This window comes from Echinops telfairi, unplaced genomic scaffold (genome assembly GCF_000313985.2).
Source record: "Echinops telfairi isolate 266 unplaced genomic scaffold, ASM31398v2 ScPeMD7_7469;HRSCAF=8507_0, whole genome shotgun sequence".
NCBI classification, from domain to species: Eukaryota; Metazoa; Chordata; class Mammalia; order Afrosoricida; family Tenrecidae; genus Echinops; species Echinops telfairi.
Window position 1 is genome coordinate 38,221,613 of NW_022111372.1, and position 23,926 is coordinate 38,245,538.

Here is a 23,926-nt window from a genome sequence, read left to right on the forward strand (position 1 = left end):
GTTTGTCTAGTCAATGGACGAATGCTGTGTGCTGTGTTTTAATGACTGCACAGCTGCGATAAATGTTGTGTGCAGGTTTGTGTATGATAAGGAAGCTCTCCAGTTTCTTGAGCAAAGCCTACGAGAGGGGTTGCTGGGCCACTTGGTAATCGCATGTCTGACTTAATAAGGAACTGCCAAACTAGTTTCCAAAATGACGGTATCAGCCTGCATTTTCACGAGCAATGTACAAAGTTTTCGTTGGTACACGTCCTTGCCAGTGCTTGCTGTTGTGGGGTTTTGTGTTTTTCATTTTAGGCGTTCTAATAGGCATCTTCCAGAGCCTTGGTTGGGCCGCTAACCGTAACTTTAACAGTTCAAAACCAACCACCAGGGATTCCTCGGGAGAAAGATGAGGTTTTCTCTTCCCCTAAAGATTTACAGTCCTAGAAATCCACAGGGCAGTTCCACTCTGCCCTGCAGGGTCGCCCGAAGTCAGAATCGACTTTATGGCAGTGCGTTTTGAATGAGTTCCTTCTTACAATTTTATTTACGACTAGAGCTGTGTTGATTATCTGGACATGCCTTTATTGGTCAGACTGTTTTCCAAAGGGATTATGCATTTTTACAGGGCTACCAATGGCACATGTGAGTTCACTTCCTCTACCTTCTCGTCAATGCCTGGTGTTGTGCATCTTTTTAATTGTAGCCATTAGAATAAGTGTGCGGTACCACGTGGTTTGGGTTTCTTAGTCAATGGTGAAGTGTTTCCCTGCTAACCGAAAGGTCAGGGGAGAATCCGCCAGGCACGTAAAGGCCTCTGTGATCTGATCTCATAAAGATCAGCTTGAGAAACCCATTGAGAGAGTCCTACTCTGTCACACAGGGTCACTATGAGTCAGAATCACTCGACGGCACACAACAATGGCAAATGGGGGCCCAAACGGTATGAGCTTACCTGTTCTGAAAGGTTGGCAGTTTGAACCCACTAGGCAATCTGCCTCCATTAAGATTATGTGGTGCAGAAAGCTGATGGTTCCTGGCTATTAAAACATATAGCATCTTGGGTATTAAAGATTTGAAGATAACCAAGTGGCCATGTAGCTGGGAAGCAACAAAGTCCACATGGAAGAAGCACACTAGCCTGTGTGATCATGAGGCGTTGACATGATCAGGTATCAGGCATCAGAAGACCCAAAACAAATGATCATATCAGTGCAAATGAGGGGGTAGAGTAAAGATCCAAAGCCCATCTGTAGACAATTAGACATCCCTCATAGAAAGGCCACAAGGAAGAGATGAGCCAGCCAGGGTGCAGTATAGCACCAATGAAACATACAACATTCCTCTAGCTCTTTAATGCTTCCTTCCGCCCCAATATCATGACCTGAATGCTACCTTACAAATCCAGCTAGACCAGAGCATGTACACGGCTCCAAAAAAGAGCTCTCGACACACAGAATCCAGATTTGATAAACCCTTCCTTCAGGAACAATATTGGGAGTAGTGATACCATGAGGGTAGGGGGAAGGTGGGGGTAGAAAGTGGGAACCGATCACAATGATTGACATTTAACACCTCCCCCCAGGGTGACGAACAACAGAAACATGGGTAAAGGGAGACAGTGGACAATGTAAGATAAAAAAATAATAGTCATTTAAATTTGTCAAGGGTTCATGAGGGTGAGAGGTTGGGGGAGGGAGGGGAAAAAAATGAGGAGCTGATACCAAGGACTCAAGTGGAAAGAAAATGTTTTGAAAAAGGTGATGGTGGCCAGCCGAGGTGCTCCAAGAACTGTGAAGCCTACTTAGAGATCAGTGAGGGAAGCAAGGCCCTCGTGGGCCCACAACAACCCAACCAGTCACATGAGAGGAATATCCAACACACATTCCAAGTAACGGAACACTGGACGGCCAGGACAAGAGCGAAACCACAGGCAGACATAGCGATAGCCGGACCCTCAGGACAGCTACCGGCAGGTAGTTCATAGAAGATCTCATACGAATCCCCCAAGAGAGAGCCCAGGGCTCTTCGACTCAGGAAGAGGGCTCCAGGCTCCTCTAAAACAGCACGTACACAACAACCAGTTCTAACAGCTTCAACGAAAAAGCAGGAGAAACAGAAGACAATGCCGGAAGAAGTCATGAACCGAACGATGGGCATCGAAGAAGATCATCGAAGATGAGCTGCCATGAAGAAGGTGATGGCAACATATACACAAATGTGTTTGACACAATGGATGTATGGATTGTTACAAGAGCTGTGAGAGCCCCCAATAAAATGATTTATTAAAATTATATATATATATATAAAGATTACAGCCAAGAAAAGTAGCTGCCTCTGAAGCACATGGGTTTGCCGTGAGAGGGGTCACAGGCAACCAACAGCCAGCAACAATGGGAGTCTATTTGTGTGGCTTATTTGCGTCGGTGGTAAAATGTCTCTTCACATATTCCAGCCCTCTCACTCTCTTCTATGAGATTTTCTTACTATTGGTTTTTCTTTCTTCTAGTTGGGATTTAATTCATAAATCATATCATTCCATATTTCAAACTCGTTGACTGGAATTGTCCGATTGTTCCCATGGTCAGTTTCCAAACAGTCTTTTTCTCCACAGACTCCTTGACATCGTTGCCTTTTTACAACGTCCCCTGACCACCACCACTATGACCACTGTAGCCCCCTCTGCACAGACCCCGGACTCTACATGCTGTCCCTATAGGTCCATCAGTCCTAGGTTTCATAGACCAAAAAATGGAAAAGCACATAACCCAGTGTCAAGAGGGTGGCCTTCAATGACTAACACCTCTGTTTTGGGGGGTCTTGGAAAAAGAACTTTTAGTTATATTTCGTTCATCACTTGTGGGATTTGTTGATAGAGTCTGCCCGTCTGTGACTTGTCTTTAGCCTTTTCTTTACAGAGTAAGTTTAACAGTGATAAGTACAATTTGCCTCTTTATTTCTCTTCATGGATCAGGCTTTTGGATTAAATCTAAGAACGGTTTGCCTAACGTTAGAGCACAATGATTTTCTCCCCCCCCCCAACAGAATTAAAAAAATTCTACATTTTATATTTAGATCCAAGGTCCATTTTTACAAATCACGGAAGGCAGGGATCAAGGCTTATTCTACGTTATTCCTTTCACTCAGACGACTTGTCTTGATTCCTATCGCTTTACAGTGAATGAGTCTTGAAGCCGTCAGTGGGCATTGTCCAGTGTCATTCTTCACAGTTATTTTGGCTATTCTAATTCCTTTGCGATTACAAACAGACCTCAAAAATCAATGTATCCATATCATAGAAATATTGCTGGGATTTTTATTGAAATGCTTTAAAACTATAGCTCCATGTGTGTACAATTGACATCACAACAGTATCAAATGTTACAGCCCTTAAATATGAGGTGTGTGTCCATTAATTTTGGTCTTCTTTGATCTTGTTCATCAACGTCTTTATTTTTCTTATCTGAAGTCTCGTATTGCTTTTTCTTGCTTTATGGTACTGGATAGATGCTTGCATATGATGTGAAATTGAAGCCGTAAGAGAGAGACATTTGTGTCTTGCTCCCGGTCTAGGACAAAGTACTCCGTCTGTTACCAGTGAGTTTGGTGTTGGATACAGGTTTCGTAGATGCCTTTTATCAGCGTAAACACCTGCTGTTGTACCTCTAGTTCACTGAGTCGATGGTTTAAAAAAAACACACATCATCGGTGCTGAGTTTTATCAGTTTGCTCCTGTTTCTATTGAATTGTCGTGTAATTTTTATTCCGTAATCTTTCATATGGTGAATTTTATTGGTTGATTTTTTTAATGTTGAGCTGGACTTCCATCCCTGGGATGAGTCCAATTTGGTTGTGATGTATTACCCTACTTTCATATTGTGAGACTTATTTTGTTAATATTCTGTTGAGGGTTTGTCTATGTTTATGGGAGATATAGCTGTAGTTTACTTCATGTAGTTTTACAAATCTAAATACAAATCATCTCATAGAAAATGGGCTAAAAACATAAACAGGTCATTTTAGAAAGAACTAAGGCAAGCGGCTTATGAATTTATCACCAAATGAGTAGCCCGGGGCTATTAGGTGATGCTGCTGGTGAATATGTCTCACCATCTGAACCAAGAGCAAGAACAGGGAAAGTCAGGCACAGGGCGGGAGCGACGGGTCCCTCACGGGCTTAAAACACCTCCAGGGACAACGATGCAAAGTTCAAGCCTCAACCATATTTCACTGTTTGTGGCCATTTCTGATCCCAGATGTTCCCTCAGCCACGGTGAGGTAGTTAGTTTATTGTGTCAACCTGGCCAATAAACACATGGGGGGTTAATTGAAGGGCGGAGGGATAAATGGCTCGGTGAACCTCGCCTTTCGAGTTCTAGGGTCTCTTGCTTTGTGATGGTCGCACCAGGGTGCAGCTGCCTTAGCAGTTCCCTGCTTCAGCTTGCAAGGCTGACTTCCTACAAGACATCCCCAAGGAGAAGCCACATGGACCTATCCCGATGCAGCCCTGGGGGCTGGAGCAGCAGTGTGGAGACCCCTGCCAGTGCTGAGATGTTTACACATTCCCTGACTCAGCTTTCCTCCTGCAGTCGGCGGCATCATTGTGTCTGTTTTGTGAGATGGAGGAGGACTTTGTGGATTGGTGTTGGACATATAGGTTAATGGCTAATGTTGGAATTGTGGGCTTGGGCAGCACTGGGTTGGGATGTTTTCTTGACAGGCACATAACCTTTACATAAAACTCTCTCTTATACATGAGTTGCTGTGGATTTGTTTCTCTAAAGTACCCAGACTCACACACATGGCAAAAGCAAAGCCATCAGTCTGTCTGCCTAACCCATCCTAGGAAGCCCTAGATGCTGTAGTTTGCACCCCACAGCTGGTTTCTTTCAGAGGCAGAGGAAGGGCTTCATCTCCGTGGTTAGGTCCAGGAAAGCTCGTCTTCAGGCTTGAAAGAGCCACACGCTAGCTGATGCTCACTCCCTACCAGTTCTTGCAGCTGTCTATTACAATGGACTTTTGTGTTGTGAATAGGCATTCAAAAGCCTTGTTTTGATCAGGCCTGACCACAGTACGAGATGTCTCTTTACTGAGCAAAGACACTTGGTTATGAGGTTGGAGACATGGTTACGTGTCCCTTTCAGACTCTAGAAAAACTAGATTTTCCCAGAATGGAATACTTGGAGTGGGGTGCTGGCTGGGCAGAAGCTTGTCCATGCCTTCATTGCGTTTGATTCCAAATGAAGTCATTTTAATGCCTGTGACCCGGAACCAGGCTCCTCTCTCATTGACATCATGATTTTGCTAACTGGATAGGGCCCCTGGATGGTCACCCACCCAAATGGGGTGTTAGGTATGGATCTGACAGGGTCAATTGTCCTGGTTGGATAGTGGGTGGAAAGGGGCTCCTCAAGGGCCTGGAGAATGCCCCGGACCACAGAGAGATTGTGGATGACCATCCTTGGGCGAGGTCGGACCACAGAGAGACTGTGGATGACCATCCTTGGGCGAGGTCAGAGCAGGGAGACAGAGCAGAACCCGAGCCTTCCTGGACAGGGCCTCAGTTCCAGGGACCCACGCTGAAGCGCCAGCCTTCTACCCTTGTTATTTTCGGAGTCTCATGGAATGTCTGTCTGATGGAGACCAACCTTGTTCTAGGCTGCATCTTCCCACCACAAGGGTCAGATGACAGGAAAGCTGATTGGGTGATCAGGGTGGCTTTATTCGGGTGCCCGATGAGGTGTTGATGATTGAAAGTTGAAGCCAAGTACATGGAACCCAGAAACAGAGGAGAAAAGGGGAACCCCAGCAGGCAGGTGAGGCAGAGACTTGGGGTGGGGGTGGGGACCAAGACTGGGGGATTTCTTGGAGGATAAGGGGCCAAGGTCACATCAGGACTGTGAAGGATGCAGCGATATCCTGAGTTCAGATAGAGGAAGTTGCCCAATAGGTTCAGAACCAGAACTGAGAAAGTCTATGAGGTGATCGGCCACAGTAGACCCTGGCACCCCGCTAGCCCTGGAGCAGTGACTGTTAAGCAGCAGGACTTCTGGCTGGAAGAGGGGGTGATAGCAGGTTGGAGAGCAGGGCAGGGGGCAGTGGGGCAGGAGCACTGCAGGAGGCAGTGGAGAGACAGCAGGCAGCTTTGCACATAAGAGGCACGCAGGAGGAGAATTTATATCAGGAGGAAGTACAGGCAGGGGGACTGGCAGCATGAGACGGGTGGGCAGAGGAAGGCCCCACAGCACACAGGCATGCAGCTAATGGGCACACACTGGCCCTGCTGGCAGGGGACATACTTGCAGCACAAGAACTAGCTGCTAGAAAGCTGGCTCATCCAGAGCCACAGGGAATCCACGTGGGGACGTGCAGACCCAGTACAGTCAGCTGGAGGGTGTGATGACTCTGGGGCATGAGAGACCCCAGACTGGGCTCTGACTCCAAAGATACCATGAGAACACCAGGATATCTCTGAGACGTTGGTGCCCACTCAGCTGCAGGGCTTTTGGCAGGACGAGGTGCCACAACAGGCTGGGCGGGGACATGCAGGGTGGCAGAGCAGGGACATGGAGGAGGAGGTAGGGGCACAGCAGGCAGGCCTGCACACGGGTTGGCAGATGAGGGACATGCAGGAGGAGGGTTTGCAGCAGGAGGGGGCACAGAGAGAGGGCTGGCAGCATGAGGATGAGCAGGGGCCGGCCCCACAGCAGACGGGCACACAGCAGACGGGCACACAGCAGGGAACAGGTGTGCAGCAGACAGGTGTACAACAGACAGGTGTACAGCACATGGGCTTGCAGCAGACGGGCACACAGCAGGGGGAGGATGTGCAGCACGCAGGCAGGCAGCAGGCAGGCCCACAGGAGCTGGTGCAGACTGATTGGCAGGGGCTGGACCCACAACTCACAGGACTGCAGATGAGGGTCAGGCAGGAGGCTGGAGCACAGCAGGAGGACTGGCAGCAGGTGGGGGCACAGCAGGAGGACTGGCAGCAGGTGGGGGCACAGCAGGAGGACTGGCAGCAGGTGGGGGCACAGCAGGAGAACTGGCAGCAGGTGGGGGCACAGCAGGTGCGGGCACAGCAGGAGGACTGGCAGCAGGAGGAGGTGCAGCAAGGGGGCTTGCAGCAGCTCTTGGGGCAGGAGGAGCCGGTGCAAGACTCAGTGGAACTGGGCAAGCAGACACGGCCACCATAGCTCTGGTCACTGGAGCAGCTGGAAATAGTGGATAAAGCCATTGTGAAGGGAACAGGGAAGATGGTGGAAAGAGAGTGTGAGTGTGAGTGTGAGTGTGTGTGTGTGTGTGTGTGCGTGAGGGGGAGGGGGGAGGGAGAGAGAGAGCGAGCGCGAGCGAATGAGGTGCTCTGGGATGGTGGGCTTTTATATCCCTTGTCCTGTGTGTTGTCTCAACAAAAGATCCAGAAGACTCCCTTCCTGGATGGTGTCAGCACTGCTTCCAGGATCACATCGGGGATGTTTGTTTGCTGTGGATGTTGTCAAGCTTGTAAATATTCTCAAGTGTTCTGGGTCACAGTAGCACATTCCTGTCTGTCGTCCCCAAAGAGCAGGAGGCAGAGGGCATGGTCCCAATTTGGGTCTACGGGGGCCGTGAGGGCAGGGGATGTTGGGGAGCAGGAGTGTTCTGGGTCCTCCTTCATGTATTGGGATCACTGTTTGGTGAACAACTGCACTGCCTGCGGGCAATCACTGCCGTTTGCACGCTATGCAACGCTGCTCTCTACAAAGGGCTGCTGTCACTTTTGAAGAAAGAACATTGAGAGAGATGAGAATAATAACAATGTTCAGTCTATTGGGAGGCATGGGGGGTGGGGGAAGAGCTGGTACCAAGGGCTCAATAGAAAGTAAATGTCTAGAAGAGAAGCATATGTACAAACATGCCTGATTCAATTGATGTATGGGTTGTGCTGAGTTGTATGAGCCCCCAATAAAATGATTTTTTTAAAATCAGGAGACAAAAAGAAAGAACACCGAGTCCAGAGGTGTTGAGTGGTCTGCCCAGAGTCACAAGTTGTGAGAGACAGGCTGGGACTAAACCCTGACCTCCAGGCCTGTGCTCTCCACCCTTTCTTGTGGGAAAAATGTCTCTCTCTACCTACTGGATTGGTGTGTCCACTTTCCATGTGTTCCTTCTGCTTGGGTTCTAACGCAAGAACGAGTTCTCCAAGGTTCGGCTCCTCTCTGGGATAAGGAGAATAGTGGCTTCTTAGGCCTTCCTGTTTCTAATTCATGCCCAAGTCATCCTGGACTGCAAACAGGTTACCAATTCTCAACCCCCTCTGGGCAGCCTCTCCCATGGGGATCTTCCTGCTTCGTGTCCAGAGCATCTATCTACAGCCTTTTTAATAACCCTTCCCAAGGGGTCCGCTTAAGTTGGACTAACTTGAAAAATAAAAATGGTATGACCGGCCTTAGGAGGTCCCCATACTTTTGTGAATTGTACACCATATTGACTTTTGTAAATTGCCCCACCATCTTCCCAGGGGAATATTTGAGAAAAATCCCCATACAGTTCTATCAGGAGAGGGGAACGGTGACTATTTAAAAATATCAGCAGAGTCTCTGTTGTCTCTAACAAGGCCTGTATCCAAGAAAAGCTATTTTTCCTAAAAGCTAAACAGTCTTGGTTTTATCAGAACCTAGCAAACATGGGAGAAGGTGAATACACAATTCTAGTCCATTCTGTCCTTCCTGTATGACATAGGGTGTTTTTAATGATTTTGTTTTAAGCTGAGATGCACTTGTAAAGTTTTCACACCAGAAGCACAGAATCGTTAGACATTTGGGACTAGATAATAGAATTACATAGTGAGTCCTCTCTCCATATCCTATGTTCACAACAACAGGATCCTGTCTTAAGACAAGGGATTGCAGCTAAAAGAACTGCAAACCTTACACTCCACTTGAAAAGGAAGCCCTAAAGAAACACAAAACAGCAAAGGAAACAAAACATTAGAGGAAACAGTCGTAGTCAACAACAGGAATTAAATACAGGTTAGTTCTTGGTCAGGCAAACATAAACTTTCATACAAAAACATATTTAGCTTTTTTTAACCTAACATATACATATGTGCAACTTTCAATACAAACTGATGAGGAATGCTAGAGACAAAAAACAAGCAACAAACCAACAAAAACCACAGTCTGAAGAGACAGAGAAAGCATCAGAACAAAACTTCCATACGCATAGACTTTGAAATGATCAGATAGGGAATTAAAATTAACTGTGCCTAACACAGTAAGGATTCTTTTAAGAAAATCATTTTATTGGGGGCTCGTACAACTCTTCTCACAATCCATCCATCCATCCATTGTGTCAAGCACATTTGTCCCTTTGTTGCCCTCATCACTCTCAAAACATTTGCTTTCTACTTGAGCCCTTGGTATCAGCTCCTCATTTTTCCCCTCCCTCCCCACCACCCCCTCCCTCATAAACCCTTGATCATTTATAAATTACTATTATTTTGTCATATCTTACATACAGTAAGGATTCTAATGGGAAACGTGGACAATATGCAAGAACAGATTATTAATGTAAGTAGAGAGGCAGATACTCTAAGAAGAAGTTTAAAAGTATTAGAAATTAAGAATACTATAACAAATAAAAAATTCCTAAAGACTAATCAGTAGACTAAAGGAAAGAGTAGACAGAAGGAAAGAATCCATGGATTCCAACATAGCTCAATGCAAACCCTCACAAAATAAAAAGTATGGGGGGAAATGGATCAGATGTGAGAGAGTATCCAAGAACTGTAGGACAGTTACAGAAGGTGCGATACACACACAATGGGAATATCAGAGAGAGAAGCCAAAGACATATCTGAAGGAGCAAAGGTTGTGAATTTTTAAAACTCCCTAGAAGACACAAGCCCACAACATCAAGGAGCCTCAGTAAAAACCAATTACGATAACTATGAAAAATCTACACCTGGATACAACATATGCAAATTCCAGAAAATCAAATATAAAGAGAACAATCTTGAACTAAGCAGAGGTAAATAAATAATTCCCTTTAGAGAACAAGGGGAAAACAACTACATTGAACTTCTCTTCAGAAAGAATACTAGCCCGAAAAGAATGGGTAAGATATTGTGGGAAGTAAAACACAATAATAACAAAACACCCCCGGCCACCACCTCCAGTACCATTGGTTCTTGATCATATGCTAGTTCTTGAAATGACTCTATATCCATCGATTCTTTTGGGTATGGTGACTGCACATTTCTTCCTTCTTCTTTTGATGTTTCCTGCATCACTCAATACTTTGTCCATAGAATTCTTCAGTAATATAATTCAAGATTTATCATTTATAATTACTTTTACACATTGTTGAGTTTGATTTATTAGTTTAGGGGGGAGGTGGAGATTTGTTTGTGAGACATCATTCTGTAATTTCCTTCCTAGTGATGTCTTTGGTTTTGACATTAAGATAAATTCTTTGAAGACAAAGGTGTACCTGACCAAAACCATGGTATTTTCAATAGTCTCGTATGCACACGAGAGCTGGAGAGTGAATAAGGAAAAGTGCATAATAGTTGATGTATTTGAATAATGGTGTTGGAAAGAATATTGAATAAACCTTCCAGAAGAATGAGCAAATCTGTCCTGGAAGAGGTCTCCCCAGAGGGCTCCTTAGACGTGTGGGTGGAGAGACTGTCTCGCGTACCTTGGGCATATGATCAGGGGAGACCAGTGTCCAGCAATGGGCATCATGCTTGAATTGACACAATGCCTGCAACAACTGCCTCAAACATGGCAACGTTTGTGAGGATGGTGCAGGACAGACCAGGGCTTTGTTCTGTTGTGCACAGTCACTCTGAGTCACAGCCAACTCAACACCTATCAAAAACATAGGTTATGCTATCAAAAGCATAACCGGTGATACATGCTCTTATGTCAAGAAAACCGCTCACATAGTCACAGAAGCAGGTAAGTCCAGTCCATTTCAAGTCTGTGAGTCAGATGTTAAACTGGGGCTTTTCTCAACTCATGTAGCTGTCAGGCTGATGAGCCGGGAGGCAGGAAGACCACAGGCTGGTGGAGGCAAAAATGGGTGAATCCAAGGTCAGCAAGTCAGGCTTGAGGCTGGAGAGTAATATGGATCCGAGGACAGTGCACAGTGTGATAGGCCACTCATAGCTCCCATAGTCAGCAGGAAATATGTGAGCTATTGGCTCACGTCCAAAGAACAGAAGTTTGGTACCACAGATGCAGGGTCCATGCCCAGGAAAAGAGACAGGCTTTTCCACCGAGTCTGCTTAACTAGGAACAGGCCACGTCCTTGAGGCCCCTCCCTTCTGATTGTACTCTAATCCACTCTAATCTTCCCACAACTGCTTGGCTGCTTTCACATCTCCCCTTTGCAAGGCACTTTCTGCTTGAATAAACCTCCTTGCTTGTTTGATAAGCTTGACTACTTGCTTCATTATTTTCCATTTTTTCTCATTGTTCTTACTAAGCAGGGAAGACATGATTCAATTGGAGAGATTGTCTAGGGACATTTTCCTGGCGACTTCAAGTGGGATTTGTTCTAAAGGTCCTAGGAGTAGCCGAGGGCCATGAGAATTCCAGGTTAGGGCAGTGCCAGACTGCATGAGATAGGTGAGCAGCTTCCAAGACAAATTCTCTCCAACACCTCTGAGCAGCAAGAGACCATGGCCTCCCAACTCATAGGATTGCCTCTGTGGGTTTCCAAGACCATCACTCTTTATGGGAGAAGAAAGCTCCCTCTTTGTCCCATCTCATAGACTCCTTGAAAATAGCAACTCAACGCTTGATTTTGTTCTTCAGTCCTCTCAGATTCACATATACTGGGCATGCTCTTCCTTTTGGCCTTCTAATTTCAGGTCTTTGCTTATTTCATTATACTTCAATTTTTTCTGCTTATACTTCCCTTTGAAGCTTCCTGCTCAACTTTTTCACTTCATCATTTCTTCCATTTGCTTTAGATCCTCTATGTCCAAGAGCAAGTTCCAGAGTCTCTCCTAACATCACCTGGGTTTGTTCTTTCTTTCTTTCTTTCTTTCTTTCTTTCTTTCTTTCTTTCTTTCTTTCTTTCTTTCTATCTCTCTTTCTTTCTTTCTTTCCTCTTTCATGACCTTTTGTTTTCTTCACCTGTGACATGCTTGATGTCATCACACAGCTCATTTGTTCTTCAGTCCTGAGTGTTCAATACATCAAATACATTCTTAGGATGGTCTCTAAATTCAGATGGGAAATCCTCAAGGTCATATTTTGGCTCTTGTGGGCTTGTTTTCATTTTCTTTTTTTCCCCCTTAGGTTAGGGTTAGGATTAGATAGGGTTAGAGTTAGAATTAGGGTTAGGGTTAGATTTAGGGCTAGGGTTAGGATTAGGGTTAGGGTTAGATTTAGGGTTAGGATTAGAGTTAGGGTTAGATTTAGGGCTAGGGTTAGGATTAGGGTGAGGGTTAGACAGGGTTAGGATTAGGGTTAGGGTTAGACTTAGGGCTAGGGTTAGGATTAGGGTGAGGGTTAGATTTAGGGTTAGGATTAGGGTGAGGGTTAGATTTAGGGTTAGGGTTAGACTTAAGGTTAGGATTAGGGCTAGGGTTAGGATTAGGGTTAGGGTTAGACTTAGGGCTAGGGTTAGACTTAGGGCTAGGGTTAGGATTAGGGTGAGGGTTAGACTTAGACTTAGGGTTAGGATTAGGGTTAGACTTAGGTTTAGGGTTAGGGTTAGACTTAGGGTTAGATTTAGGCTTAGGGTTAGGGTTTGTTTTCATTCTCTTAATCTTCAAGTTGAACTTACATACTTGATAGTCCGATGAGGCTAAACTTCTCCATCATTTTGTCCTTGCAACTGTCGTCAGTTTGACTCCTGGGAACTCCATTTGCTGAAGCCCATGTGTATACACTTCCATTTGTGTTTTTGAAAAAATGTACTTGCAATGAAGAAGTCATTTGTTTTGAAAAGTTCTATCAGGCAATATTGAGCTTTATTTCTATCACCACAGCCAATTTTCCAACTGTGGATCCATTCACTTTGGCATTCCAATAACCAGTAATTATCGATGTATCTTGATGGCATGTTTGATCAATTTAAGATGGAAGCATTTGGTATTCTTCAATTTTTCATCACTGGCATTAGTGGTTGGGGTATAAATTTGAATAAAAGTGCATTAACTGGTCTTTCTTGTAGGTATGTAGATATTACACTATCACCAACAGCATTGTACTTGAAAATAGATTTTGAAAGGTTCTCTTTAATCGTGAATGCAATGGCATTCCTCTTGAATTTGTCATTCCTGACATAGTAAACTATATGAATTTCTAATTAAAAATGGCCTATACCAGTCTATTTCAGCTTGCTAAAATCTTTTTGACAAATTCCAATTTTCCTAGATTCACACTTTGCATGTCCCATGTTCCAGTTACTAATGAATGTTTGCAATTATTTCTTCCCATTTCAAGTTGGGCCTCATCATCAGGAGAAGGTGACAAAAGGTTTGCCCCATCCAGGTCATTAAATGTGATTCTACTTTGAGGACACAATTTGGGCTCTTCTTCCAGCACTACATCAGATCATGTTACATTGCTATTCAGAAAACTTGTAGCGGCTAATCACCCAGAAGAGTGCCAGCTAACTCTAGGCTGTGTTAGTCTGCAAGTTCCAAGAACTCTTGTTAACTGTGGGTAAAGCTGTTGGTATTTTAAATACCGGTAGCATACCTCCAAGCCTCCCACCAATGAGCAAGCCACCACAGTCCAACTAACTGACAGATGAGTGGAGGTTTAAGGACTGTGAAAGAAATAACAAGACAGTAGAAGAAACTGGAAGAAATAATGACAGACTATTTCCCCAACCTAATGAAGAACACAAATCTACAAGTCCATGATTGACAAAGAACTACAAGCAGGATGACCCAGTGGTGTCTATATTAAGATATATCATAATTATACTCTCAAAATGGAATGATAAAGAGAGCATCCTGAAAGCAGTATTAAAAAGAAGGAAACTATCATACACAAAGGATACAAAATAACTTTAATTATATTTCTCTTCTTAACAGCTATTAGAGGATAGAAGGCAGTAGAATGAAATATTTAGTGTTAAAAGGTGGGGGGAGGCAAGTGCACCTTAGTTCTCAAAGTAACATCTTTCCATTTCAATACTTTAAAAAACTCTTGTGCAGCAGATTTATCCAATACAATATGACATTTGATCTCTTGACTACTGCTTCCATGAACATTGATTGCTGATGCAAGCAAGATGAAATCCCGACAGCTTCAATCTTTCTCCATTTATCATGATGTTACCTATTGGTCCAGTCTTGTCTTCTTTACATTGAGTTGTAATCCATACTGAAGGCTGAAATCTTTGAGCTTCATAACCAAGTCATCCAAGAGTTCCCACTTCTAGCAAGCAATGTTGTGTAACCTGTGTATCACAAATTGTTAATTAACCTTCCTCAGATTCTGATGACACGTTCTTCTTCATATAAAAGAGCTTCTCATAATATTTGGTCAACATGCAGATTGAATCGTTATGAGGAGAGGATACAACCCTGACACACACTTTTTGAAAAAGTAATAAACTTTGCAGTATGCTCTTGTTCTGTTCACACAAGAACACCTCTTGTCTCAGGTAGAGGCTCCACATGAGCACAATGTCGTGTTCTGGGATTCCCATTCTTCTCAAGGCTATCCATAGTTTTGGTGGTCCGCACAGTCAAATGCCTTTGCATAGTCAATGAAACACAAATAAACATCTTTCTGATATTCTCTGCTTTCAGTCAAGATCCATCTGGCATCAACAATGATATCCCTTGTTCCATGTCCTCTTCCAAATCGGGCCTGAACCTCTGGCAGCTCCCTGTCAATGTATTGCTGCAATTTTTATTGATCTTCAGCAAAATTTTACTTGCATGATAATATTAATGATATTGTTATAGATTTTGAGAATTCTGTTGGGTCACCTTTCTTTGGAATCGGTATAAATATGCATCTCTTCTAGTCAGTTGGAAAGCCAGGGTGCAGTAGAGCACCAACAAAACATACAATTTTCCTCTAGTTCTTTAATGCTTCCTCCCCCCACTATCATCACCCAGTTCTACCTTACAAATCCAGCTAGACCACAGCACGTACACTGGTATAGATAAGAGCACTTGACACACAGAATCCAGGACGGATAAACCTCTCAGGAACAGTAATGGGAGTAGCGATACCATGAGGGTAGGGGAAAGATGGGAGGAGAAAGGGAAACCGATTGCAATGATCAATGTATAACACCCCCCCACTTCCAGGGGATGAACAACAGAAATGTAGGTGAAGGGAGAGAGAGGATGTTTAAGATATGAAAATAAAAATAATTTATAAATTATCAAGGGTTCATGAGGGAGGGAGGGTGGGGGAAGGAGGGGAAAAAAGAGGAGCTGAAAGCAAGGGCTCAAGTAGAAAGAGCGCGTTTGAGAGTGATGATGGCAGCATATGTACAAATGTGCTTTTGTACAATTGATGTATGGATTGTTATAAGAGCTATAAGATCCCCCAATAAAATGGTTTATTAAAAAAATACTTCATATATTCCAAGTTCCCATTATTACTAGATGTTTACAGCTGTTTCTTCTCATTGGGAATCATGCCCCATGAGCAAATTCAGGTCTTGAAGGCATTACTTCCATAGACTTTATCCCATCCACATAGCTTTGGTTGACTCAATTTTGAGAAGGCAGCTCTTCCTTGGTCATAACTTGAGTGCCTTCGTACCTGAGGGCTCATATTCTGGCACTCCCTCTGGCAATATCCTGCTTCTTTTCATGAGCTGTTCACTATCTGATAATGCTTCCATTTTATCTTTAAGGTTTTTCATGGCTAATTTCTCAGAAGTGGACAGCCCATTCCTTCTTTGTAGTCTGCTATTGGTCTGAAACCTCTGTTGAAATCTCTTCACTTTGGCTAACCCTGCTGACATCTGATATACCAGTTACATAATTTCCAGCATCACATCAACACCCAAGCTAACACAACTGGACAAATTGGACAAATGGTGGAAGACACTTAGGTAGAATACAACAATAGCAATAGGATATTTCAGTACACAACTCATGAGGGGAAAAGAGATCACTGGTAAAGAAACTCCACAAAACAATTAATCCCCCCGCAGTAACAGTATGCACTCTTTCCTACCACACACGGAACAGTCTCTAGAATAGATAGCATGTTAGAGCACAAAGCAAGCCATTACATTTTTTGTTTTTTAGTATTGAGATTTTATGATCTGTTTTCTCAGACCACAATGTCATAAGATTAGAAATCTACCATAGAAGGAGCAAAGGCAAAAAATCAAGTTCATGGAAATGGAATAACACACTGCTTGAAGGTACTGGGTAACTGATGTAATAGGGATGGAGGTTTTAAATTCCTTGAAACAAATGAAAATTAAAACATAATATCTCAAAACCTTTGGAACACAGTGAGGCAATAAATAAATAACCATAAATGCACACATGAAAAAAATAAGTGAGAATCAAAATCAACAACTTAACCAGCATCTTCACTTAGAACAAGAGCAACAAAATAAACACTCAGATACCAGGAAAACATAACTCATGGAGATTAGAGCAGAAATAAATAAATTGGAAAACAGAAAACAATAGAAAAGAAAACACCAAAGTAACAATTGATTCTTTGAAAAGATTAGCAAAATTCACAAATTACAGGAAAATTTAACAAAGGGAAAGGAAGAGAAGACGGCAATATCAAGAATAAGAGATGGAAAGGGTGACACCACAACAGAACCAAATGAAATCTAAAAAATAATAACACATCACTAGGAACGATTATACTCTAACAGTTCTTGAAACTGTGAATTAGGCAAAGGTTTTACATGTCAGATCATCACTTTTGTATTCAACAATTTATACCAGTTATCAAGCCCCTCAGAGGAGCTTACACCCTACCCCCACTTCTTTGATTTCTCTTCTTCCTCTTTTGGAGACCTGAACAGAAGTTTCACTAGGGAGGAGAGCCAAATGGCCAATAAACATATGAGAAAATGCTCCCAATCATTAGCCATCAGAAAAATGCAAACTAAAACAACTATGAGACACCACCTAACACCCAAATCAGAAAATCAGAGAGCGATGCATGTTGGAGAGGGTGTGGTGAGATAGGAACTCCTCCACTGATGGTGGTCGTGTAGATTATACAGCCACTGTGGAAAGCCATCTGTCCATAATTAAAGCAAATGGGAATTGAGTTACCCCATGACCCAGCAATCCCTCTACTGGGCACATACCCAGAAGAGGCAAGAAATAGACCAAGACCAGTAACCTGTGCTCCAATGTTTACTGCAGCACAATTCGCAATCACAAAGAAACAGAAACAACCTAAGTTTCCATCCATAGATGAGTGGATTAGAAAACCCTGTCACATACACACAATGGAGACTAGGTATCACTAAAACACACTGATGATCCCATGAAGCCCATGGTTTCATGGGAAGAGTTGGAGGAAATGATGCTAAGTAAAGTTAGCCAATCACAAAAGGACAAGCACAACATGAGTCCACTGACTCAAATGTAATCAGCATAGTAGGTATAGAAGAAGTCACTTATTTCACACTTTATGGGCTGAGGTACAGGCAATCGGGTGGGGGACAGACCAAACCCAAGGATGTACATGTCATTCCAACATAAAGAAGGGGAAAGGGGTGGGGGTGGGGGAGCAAAGGGGGTGGTAGAAAGAGGGAGATGATGGCACTGGGGGAGTAGGGCAGTAATCCACCCAGGAGAGGGTATTGATCATGTCTCCACAGAAATGGGAGTGAGCATGCAGACCCTACCACAGCCCGCCAAATCTCAAGGGCAACGTAACCACATGGAGTAACTCATGAACAAAGAAGTCTACAGGGCCAGCTCCAATCAGAGTCAAATTGACCTCTGCCTCCCAGAAGTATGTACTATAGAGGACAACACAAAACTTGCAGGCTGGGGAGAGGGGCCAGGCTGCCATGCCCATACAGAAGCAAACCAAGAAGGAAAACGAGAGAGCGAGGGACTAGACCCCACACTGACACAGCAGTCCCCTAGGTTAAAGGCCCTGCATGGAGCTGGAAAGGCACAGAGAGGACTGCAGGACTGACAACAGCTCAAGACGGGATGTCCCCTCTCGCTGGAGCATACTGAGACAGAGGACGATACTGGGGACACACGGTAGGGAGTGAGTCCAGTCTGACTACACCCACAATGGGGTGAACGAAGAAGGGAACATAACAGATCAGCAAAGGGAGCAAAGCCAAGCCACGGAAACTCTGAGGAGCCCCCCAAATAGACTTCAGGTTAGGAGGGGCAGTTCCTGGAACCCCCCAGGAGCAGTGGGGAGATAGTCACAAAGGTCAGTGGACAGACCTGGAATTTGTATGCTTTGGGTTTTTTATTTTTGGGGGCTAGTTTAAATTTTTTTTCTCTTTTTATTCAATCTGCTTTCTTTTTATTTTGCCTCTGTTATTGTTGTTTTGCCTATCAATGTAAGACAGGCATGGGAAGCAATGGAAGCGATGGTTCTGGAGGCACCTGAGGGGAGGAGGAGGTTGGGGGAAAGGAGAGATGAGCAAACAATGCTACTGACAGGGGAACAAATAGGGAATTAAAGTAACAAGGAGGATGTAGAGATCCTCGTGGTGTTGGAGCAACAGCAATCTAGCTGAGAGGAATTACTAAGTAGCAGATGAAGGGCGAGTGTGATGGTGGAGAGGAGGAAGGTAAAAGGAAACCGAGGAAAGATCTAGGATAGAAATATAAACATAGGTGTGCACTTGTGTAACTATATTAATTCATTAATATTGAGGCATTGGCCTATGTACATATATTTATATGGCAATACATTAAGGTAGTGGATGGACTTTGGGGCCTCTGCTCAAGCCCTCCATCAACACAAAAACACGTTCTAACAACCTTGCATTCTGTGATGCTCACCTTCCCAACACAATTGCTGAAGACAAAATGGGTGCATAAGCAAATGTGGTGAAGAAAGCTGATGGTGCCTGGCTATCAAAAGACATAGCATCTGGAGTCTTAAAGACTTGAAGGTAAGCAAACGGCCGTCTAGCTCAAAAGCAACAAAGCCCACATGGAAGAAGCACACCGGCCTGTGTGATCATGAGGTGTCGAAGGGATCAGGTAGCAGGCATCAAAGAACAAAAAAACATATCAGTGTGAATGAGGAGGAGTGTGGAGGGGGGACCCCATCTGTAGGCAACTGGACATCCCCTTACAGAAGGGTTGCGGGGAGGAAACAAGCCACTCAGGGTGCAGTGTAGCAGCGATGAAACATACAACTTTCCCCTAGTTCTTAAATGCTTCCTCCCTGGACAATATCGTGATCCCAATTCTATCTTACAAATCCGGCTAGACCAGCGGATTACAAGGATCTACCTATAACCCCATCCTTGGGGACGGACAACAGAAAAGTGGGTGAAGGGAGATGTCAGACAGTGTAAGATGTCACAAATTAATAATAATTCATAAATTATCAAGAGTTCGTGAGGGAGAGGGGCAGAGAGAGGGGAAAATGAGGAGTTGATACCAAGGGCTCAAGTAGAAAGCAAATGTTTTGAGAATGATAATGGCAACAAATGTACAAATGTGCTTGACACAATGGATGGATGTATGGATTGTGATAAGAGTTGTACGAGCCCCCAATAAAATGATTAAAACAAAAACAAAGAAAATATGCATTTAATTAGAAATAAAAATGAAACTGGCAAAGAAAAGTGTCATTGGGAGCATGGGAGGTTACGTGTCAGGAGGGAGCTTTCAGGGGCTGCTGGGAGGTGGGTGGATGTCTGAGCTGGGAGGTGGGTGGATGGCTGAGCTGGGACTGGGTGGATGGCTGAGCTGGGAGGTGGGTGGATGGCTGAGCTGGGACTGGGTGGATGGCTGGGCTGGTGCTGGGTGGATGGCTGAGCTGGGAGGTGGGTGGATGGCTGAGCTGGCACTAGGTGGATGGCTGGGCTGGTGCTGGGTGGATGGCTGAGCTGGGAGGTGGGTGGATGGCTGAGCTGGGACTGGGTGGATGGCTGAGTGGGGAGGGGGCGGTGGAAGGCAGGAAGGATGTTCAGGGAGATTGTAGTGCCTTCGGGTGGGGTGGGGGAAAGCTGGAGGACAGTGGAGAGAGGACAGGAAACTGCATAAGGGTTCCATGAATGGCTCTCTCTCCCAGAAACTGCAGGTCCATGACAGACCCCAAGGAGGAGGGCCCGCCCACGGCCTGGTGGAGAGGGGCTGCCAGGGGGCAACAAAAGGTGACGTGGAGGCTGGGTGGAAGGGCTGAGTCTTCAGGAAAAGCCTTGATGTGCCTCACAGGTGTGCTGTGGGTTTTCATCGGGTGAGTGCTTTTGGGAGCCCTTGCCTGGCTGCAGTGCAGAAGACTGAGCAATGAGAGGGGGAGGAGGCAGGGGGTGAGGGCTGGGGCAAGGACAGAAGTGGGAGCTGGTTGTGGGCATCTGAAGCTGGTGGGGCTGTGTGGGCCCAGGTCAGCTCACAAACATCTTCCCTGCTGCCAGACCGCTGTCTCCCCACATTACAGGGGTGGGCCTGCTCCTTGCTGCTGGGGACAATGGACAGGCTCCTGTAGGAGGAGTTTACACCCTATTGATAATGGTTCCTATGGAGACCCAGGGAACAGGTCAAAGTTAAGCTGCCCTCCTAAATCTAGGATCCGCCCATCTTGTCACATGTATATCCCCAATCCCTCCTCTTCCTATTGGGTGTATGTCCCTAGACCACCTCCTCTCATTGCTGTATAACCTATAGTGTAAACCCTTCCTGTGACATATGTCTTTACCTGGAATTAGGGGCTTGCACACCCCCAAAGGTATATAGGCGTGGGTCAGCAATAGAGATCTCTCTCTTGCTGGGTTCTTGCTGGCCGCTCCCCTGTCTTCCCCCTCTCCTCTCCCTTCGTCTCTCCCTTGTTCTCTTTCCCGTCCTTCCCTTCCCCCTCTCTCCACGTGACCACCAAGCTGGGCTGAGGTGAGCAATGCTACCATGTAATGTGTCTGAATGCATTATTGTAACGCCTCTTCTATCGCTCATGCTCTCAGTGACTTTAATGTGATACTTATATACCTCAACCGTACAATTGTGCATTACTGAACCCGTGGGTAGTAGCGGTGGGGGCTGGCCCCCCACCCCTCAGTAACTTTATACTACAGGGCTGTGAGATAGGGCAAGGGCTCAAGTCTGGGCTGGGAGGTGTGGGCATGTACCCAGAAGGACAGGCCAGCTCCTGAGTCTGGGGGAGGGGCAGGACACCCTGAGCCCCAGGCAAGGAGGGTGCTGCACTGGGATCCCCTGGTGGCCAGGGGTGGTAACCCCCATCCTGGGGATCTGAGCAGCACCAGGGTTCAGGGAGCCCCCTCCAAGCAACGGGGTTCTTCCTGGTCATGACATCATCACATCACACTTGGCTAAACAGTTTTTCTGAGGTGTAGCTGGAGGGCATTTGAGGCCCACCAGCTCCCGCCCCTGGCAGAAAGGCCCCTGAGGACCATGCCATGCTGCTCTGCCCCTGCCTCCCCCTCAGTGTGAAGTCCTCCCCCCAAACTGCCCAAGGAGGTAAGCTTAACAGAGTGGGAGAGACCCAGTCTCCCTGGACAAAGCTCAGACCAGGGTTACCCAACAGCTCCAGTCCCAAGGCCACATCCAACTCTGGGGCCCAGTTTTCCCAAATATGCAAAAGAAGCCTTCTAAGGGGCAGGGACAGTGACTTTATTTGCTGGCACACAGATCACTTATATGGGCCAAGATTGAAAGAGGGGCAAGAAATGAGATCCAGGGGTAGAAGACGTCCACCCAAGGACTTGCAGACCCCGCACAGCCAGTTGGAGGGTGGTGGGACTCTGGGGCAGACTATTAGGAGAAAGCCAGGCTGTGTTGGGGGTGAAGAGGGGTTGGTGTCCACTCAGCAGCAGGGGTCCTTGCAGGTCGAGGTGCCACAGCAGGCCGGGCGAGGGCATGCAGGGCGGCAGAGCAGGGACATGGAGGAGGAGGCAGGGGCACAGCAGGCGGGCTTGCACACAGGTTGGCAGATGAGGGACATGCAGGAGGAGGGTTTGCAGCAGGAGGGGGCACAGGGAGAGGGCTGGCAGCATGAGGAGGAGGAGCAGGGGCCAACCCCACAGCAGACGGGCATACAGCAGGGAGCAGGTGTGCAGCAGACGGGCTTGCAGCAGACAGGTGTGCAGCAGATGGGTGTACAGCAGACTGGCTTGCAGCAGACAGGTGTGCAACAGACAGGCTTGCAGCAGATGGGTGTACAGCATGCAGGCTGGCAGCAGGAGGGCCCACAGGAGCTAGTGCAGCCTGATTGGCAGGGGCTGGACCCACAGCTCACAGGGCTGCAGATGAGGGTCAGGCAGGAGGCTGGGGCACAGCAGGAGGACTGGCAGCAGGAGGGGGCACAGCAGGTGGGGGCACAGCAGGAGGACTGGCAGCAGCTGGGGGCACAGCAGGAGGGCTCGCAGCAGCTCTCGGGGCAGTTGTCCACCTCCCAGGAGGAGCCGGTGCAAGACTCGGTGGAACCAGGCAGGCAGACTCGGCTGCCATAGCTCAGGTCACTGGAGCAGACAGACATGGTAGATGGGTGGGAGAAGGCGAGGTGGTCGAGGAGGAGGAGGTGGAGCAGGAGGAGGGGTGAGTGAGTGAGTGGATGAGTGAGTGAGTGTGTGAGTGTGTGTGTGAGGAGCTCTGGGCCTCTGGGCCTTTTATATCCCTCTGTGTTGTGTGTTGTCCCCAAAGAGGGCCCTGGGAGCTTCTTTCCTTGTTTGGAGCAAGCAGTCCCTTGAGGACACCCATCATGGACCCACAGCACGTAGCTCAGCTCGTAAAAGAGGAAGCCGTGTAAGGCATGCTGCTTGGGGTGGGGAGGTGGGGGGTAGGGAGGGAGCCCTCCTGCTGCCGGGACCATGGGGCGGCACCCCTGACTGTCATGTCTGACCTGCCTTCTGCGATGTCTTGCTATCCTTTCTCCCGAACGTCACACCGTTCAGTTGAAACAGAGCCCATTTTGTTCCCCTGGCTCCCCTAAGCTCTTTATTCTGGGACGAACACCTCTTTTGGATCCATAGCTTGGGAGTTGTCTTTCTTTTTATTTTTGTAGCAAATACTTCATCATAGTTCTTGTTATGTGCCAGGAACCATTGCGTCGGTGGGTGAATACCCGACCAATGACGTTCTGAGGTACGTGCTGCTCGTATGCCCGTTTCACAGACAGGGTCTCACCCACCGCCAGTCATCTAGTTGATTCCAACTCACAGCGACCTTCTAGAACCGGTTAGAACTGTCCCTGTGGGTTTCTGAGACATGACCTCTTTACAGGAGTGCAAAGTAATCTTTCTCCCACAGGCCGGGATACTAAGGTGCAATTCAATACTGTCTGCAGGGTGTACGTAGCGGGCTGTTAACCACAAGGTCAACTTGAAGCCACCAGCCGCTCTGTTGGCGAAAGATGAGGCTTTCATCTCCCGTAACGAGTTACAGCCTCTTTCAGTAGTGGTACAGATCAGAGCTGGAAACCGGGAATCCAGGACAGATGAGCCCCTCAGGACCGATCATGAGAGTAGCGATACCGGGAGGGAAAGGGGAAGGTGGGGGGAAAAGGGGGAACCAATCACAATGATCTACATATTAACGCCCTCCCAGGGTGACAGTCAACAGGAAAGTGGGTGAAGGGACACAGTGGTCGGTGTCAGATATGAAAAAATAATAATTTATAAATTATCAAGGATTCATGAAGGAGGGGGGAACGGGGAGGGAGGGGAAAATTAGCTGATGCCAGGGGCGTAGGTGGGGAGCAAATGTTTTGAGACTGATGAGGGCAATGAATGTACAAATATGCTTTACACAATTGATGTATGTATGGATTGTGATAAGAGTTGTATGAGCCCCTAATAAAATGATTTAAAA

At 46.2% G+C, this 23,926-nt stretch overlaps 2 protein-coding genes across 2 annotated transcripts in view; both read right to left on the reverse strand.

Annotated features, from left to right (window-relative positions):
* The window catches only part of TSPEAR (thrombospondin type laminin G domain and EAR repeats), a 66,549-nt gene that overhangs the window by 35,302 nt on the left and 7,321 nt on the right, over positions 1-23,926 (reverse strand). The gene's annotated exons all lie outside the window — the stretch shown is intronic.
* On the reverse strand, positions 21,924-22,628 carry LOC115873490 (keratin-associated protein 10-8-like; the record flags this gene model as incomplete). Its single annotated transcript, XM_030888650.1, has 1 exon — positions 21,924-22,628. A coding segment is annotated over one exon (705 nt), but the record flags the coding sequence as incomplete, so codon positions are not given.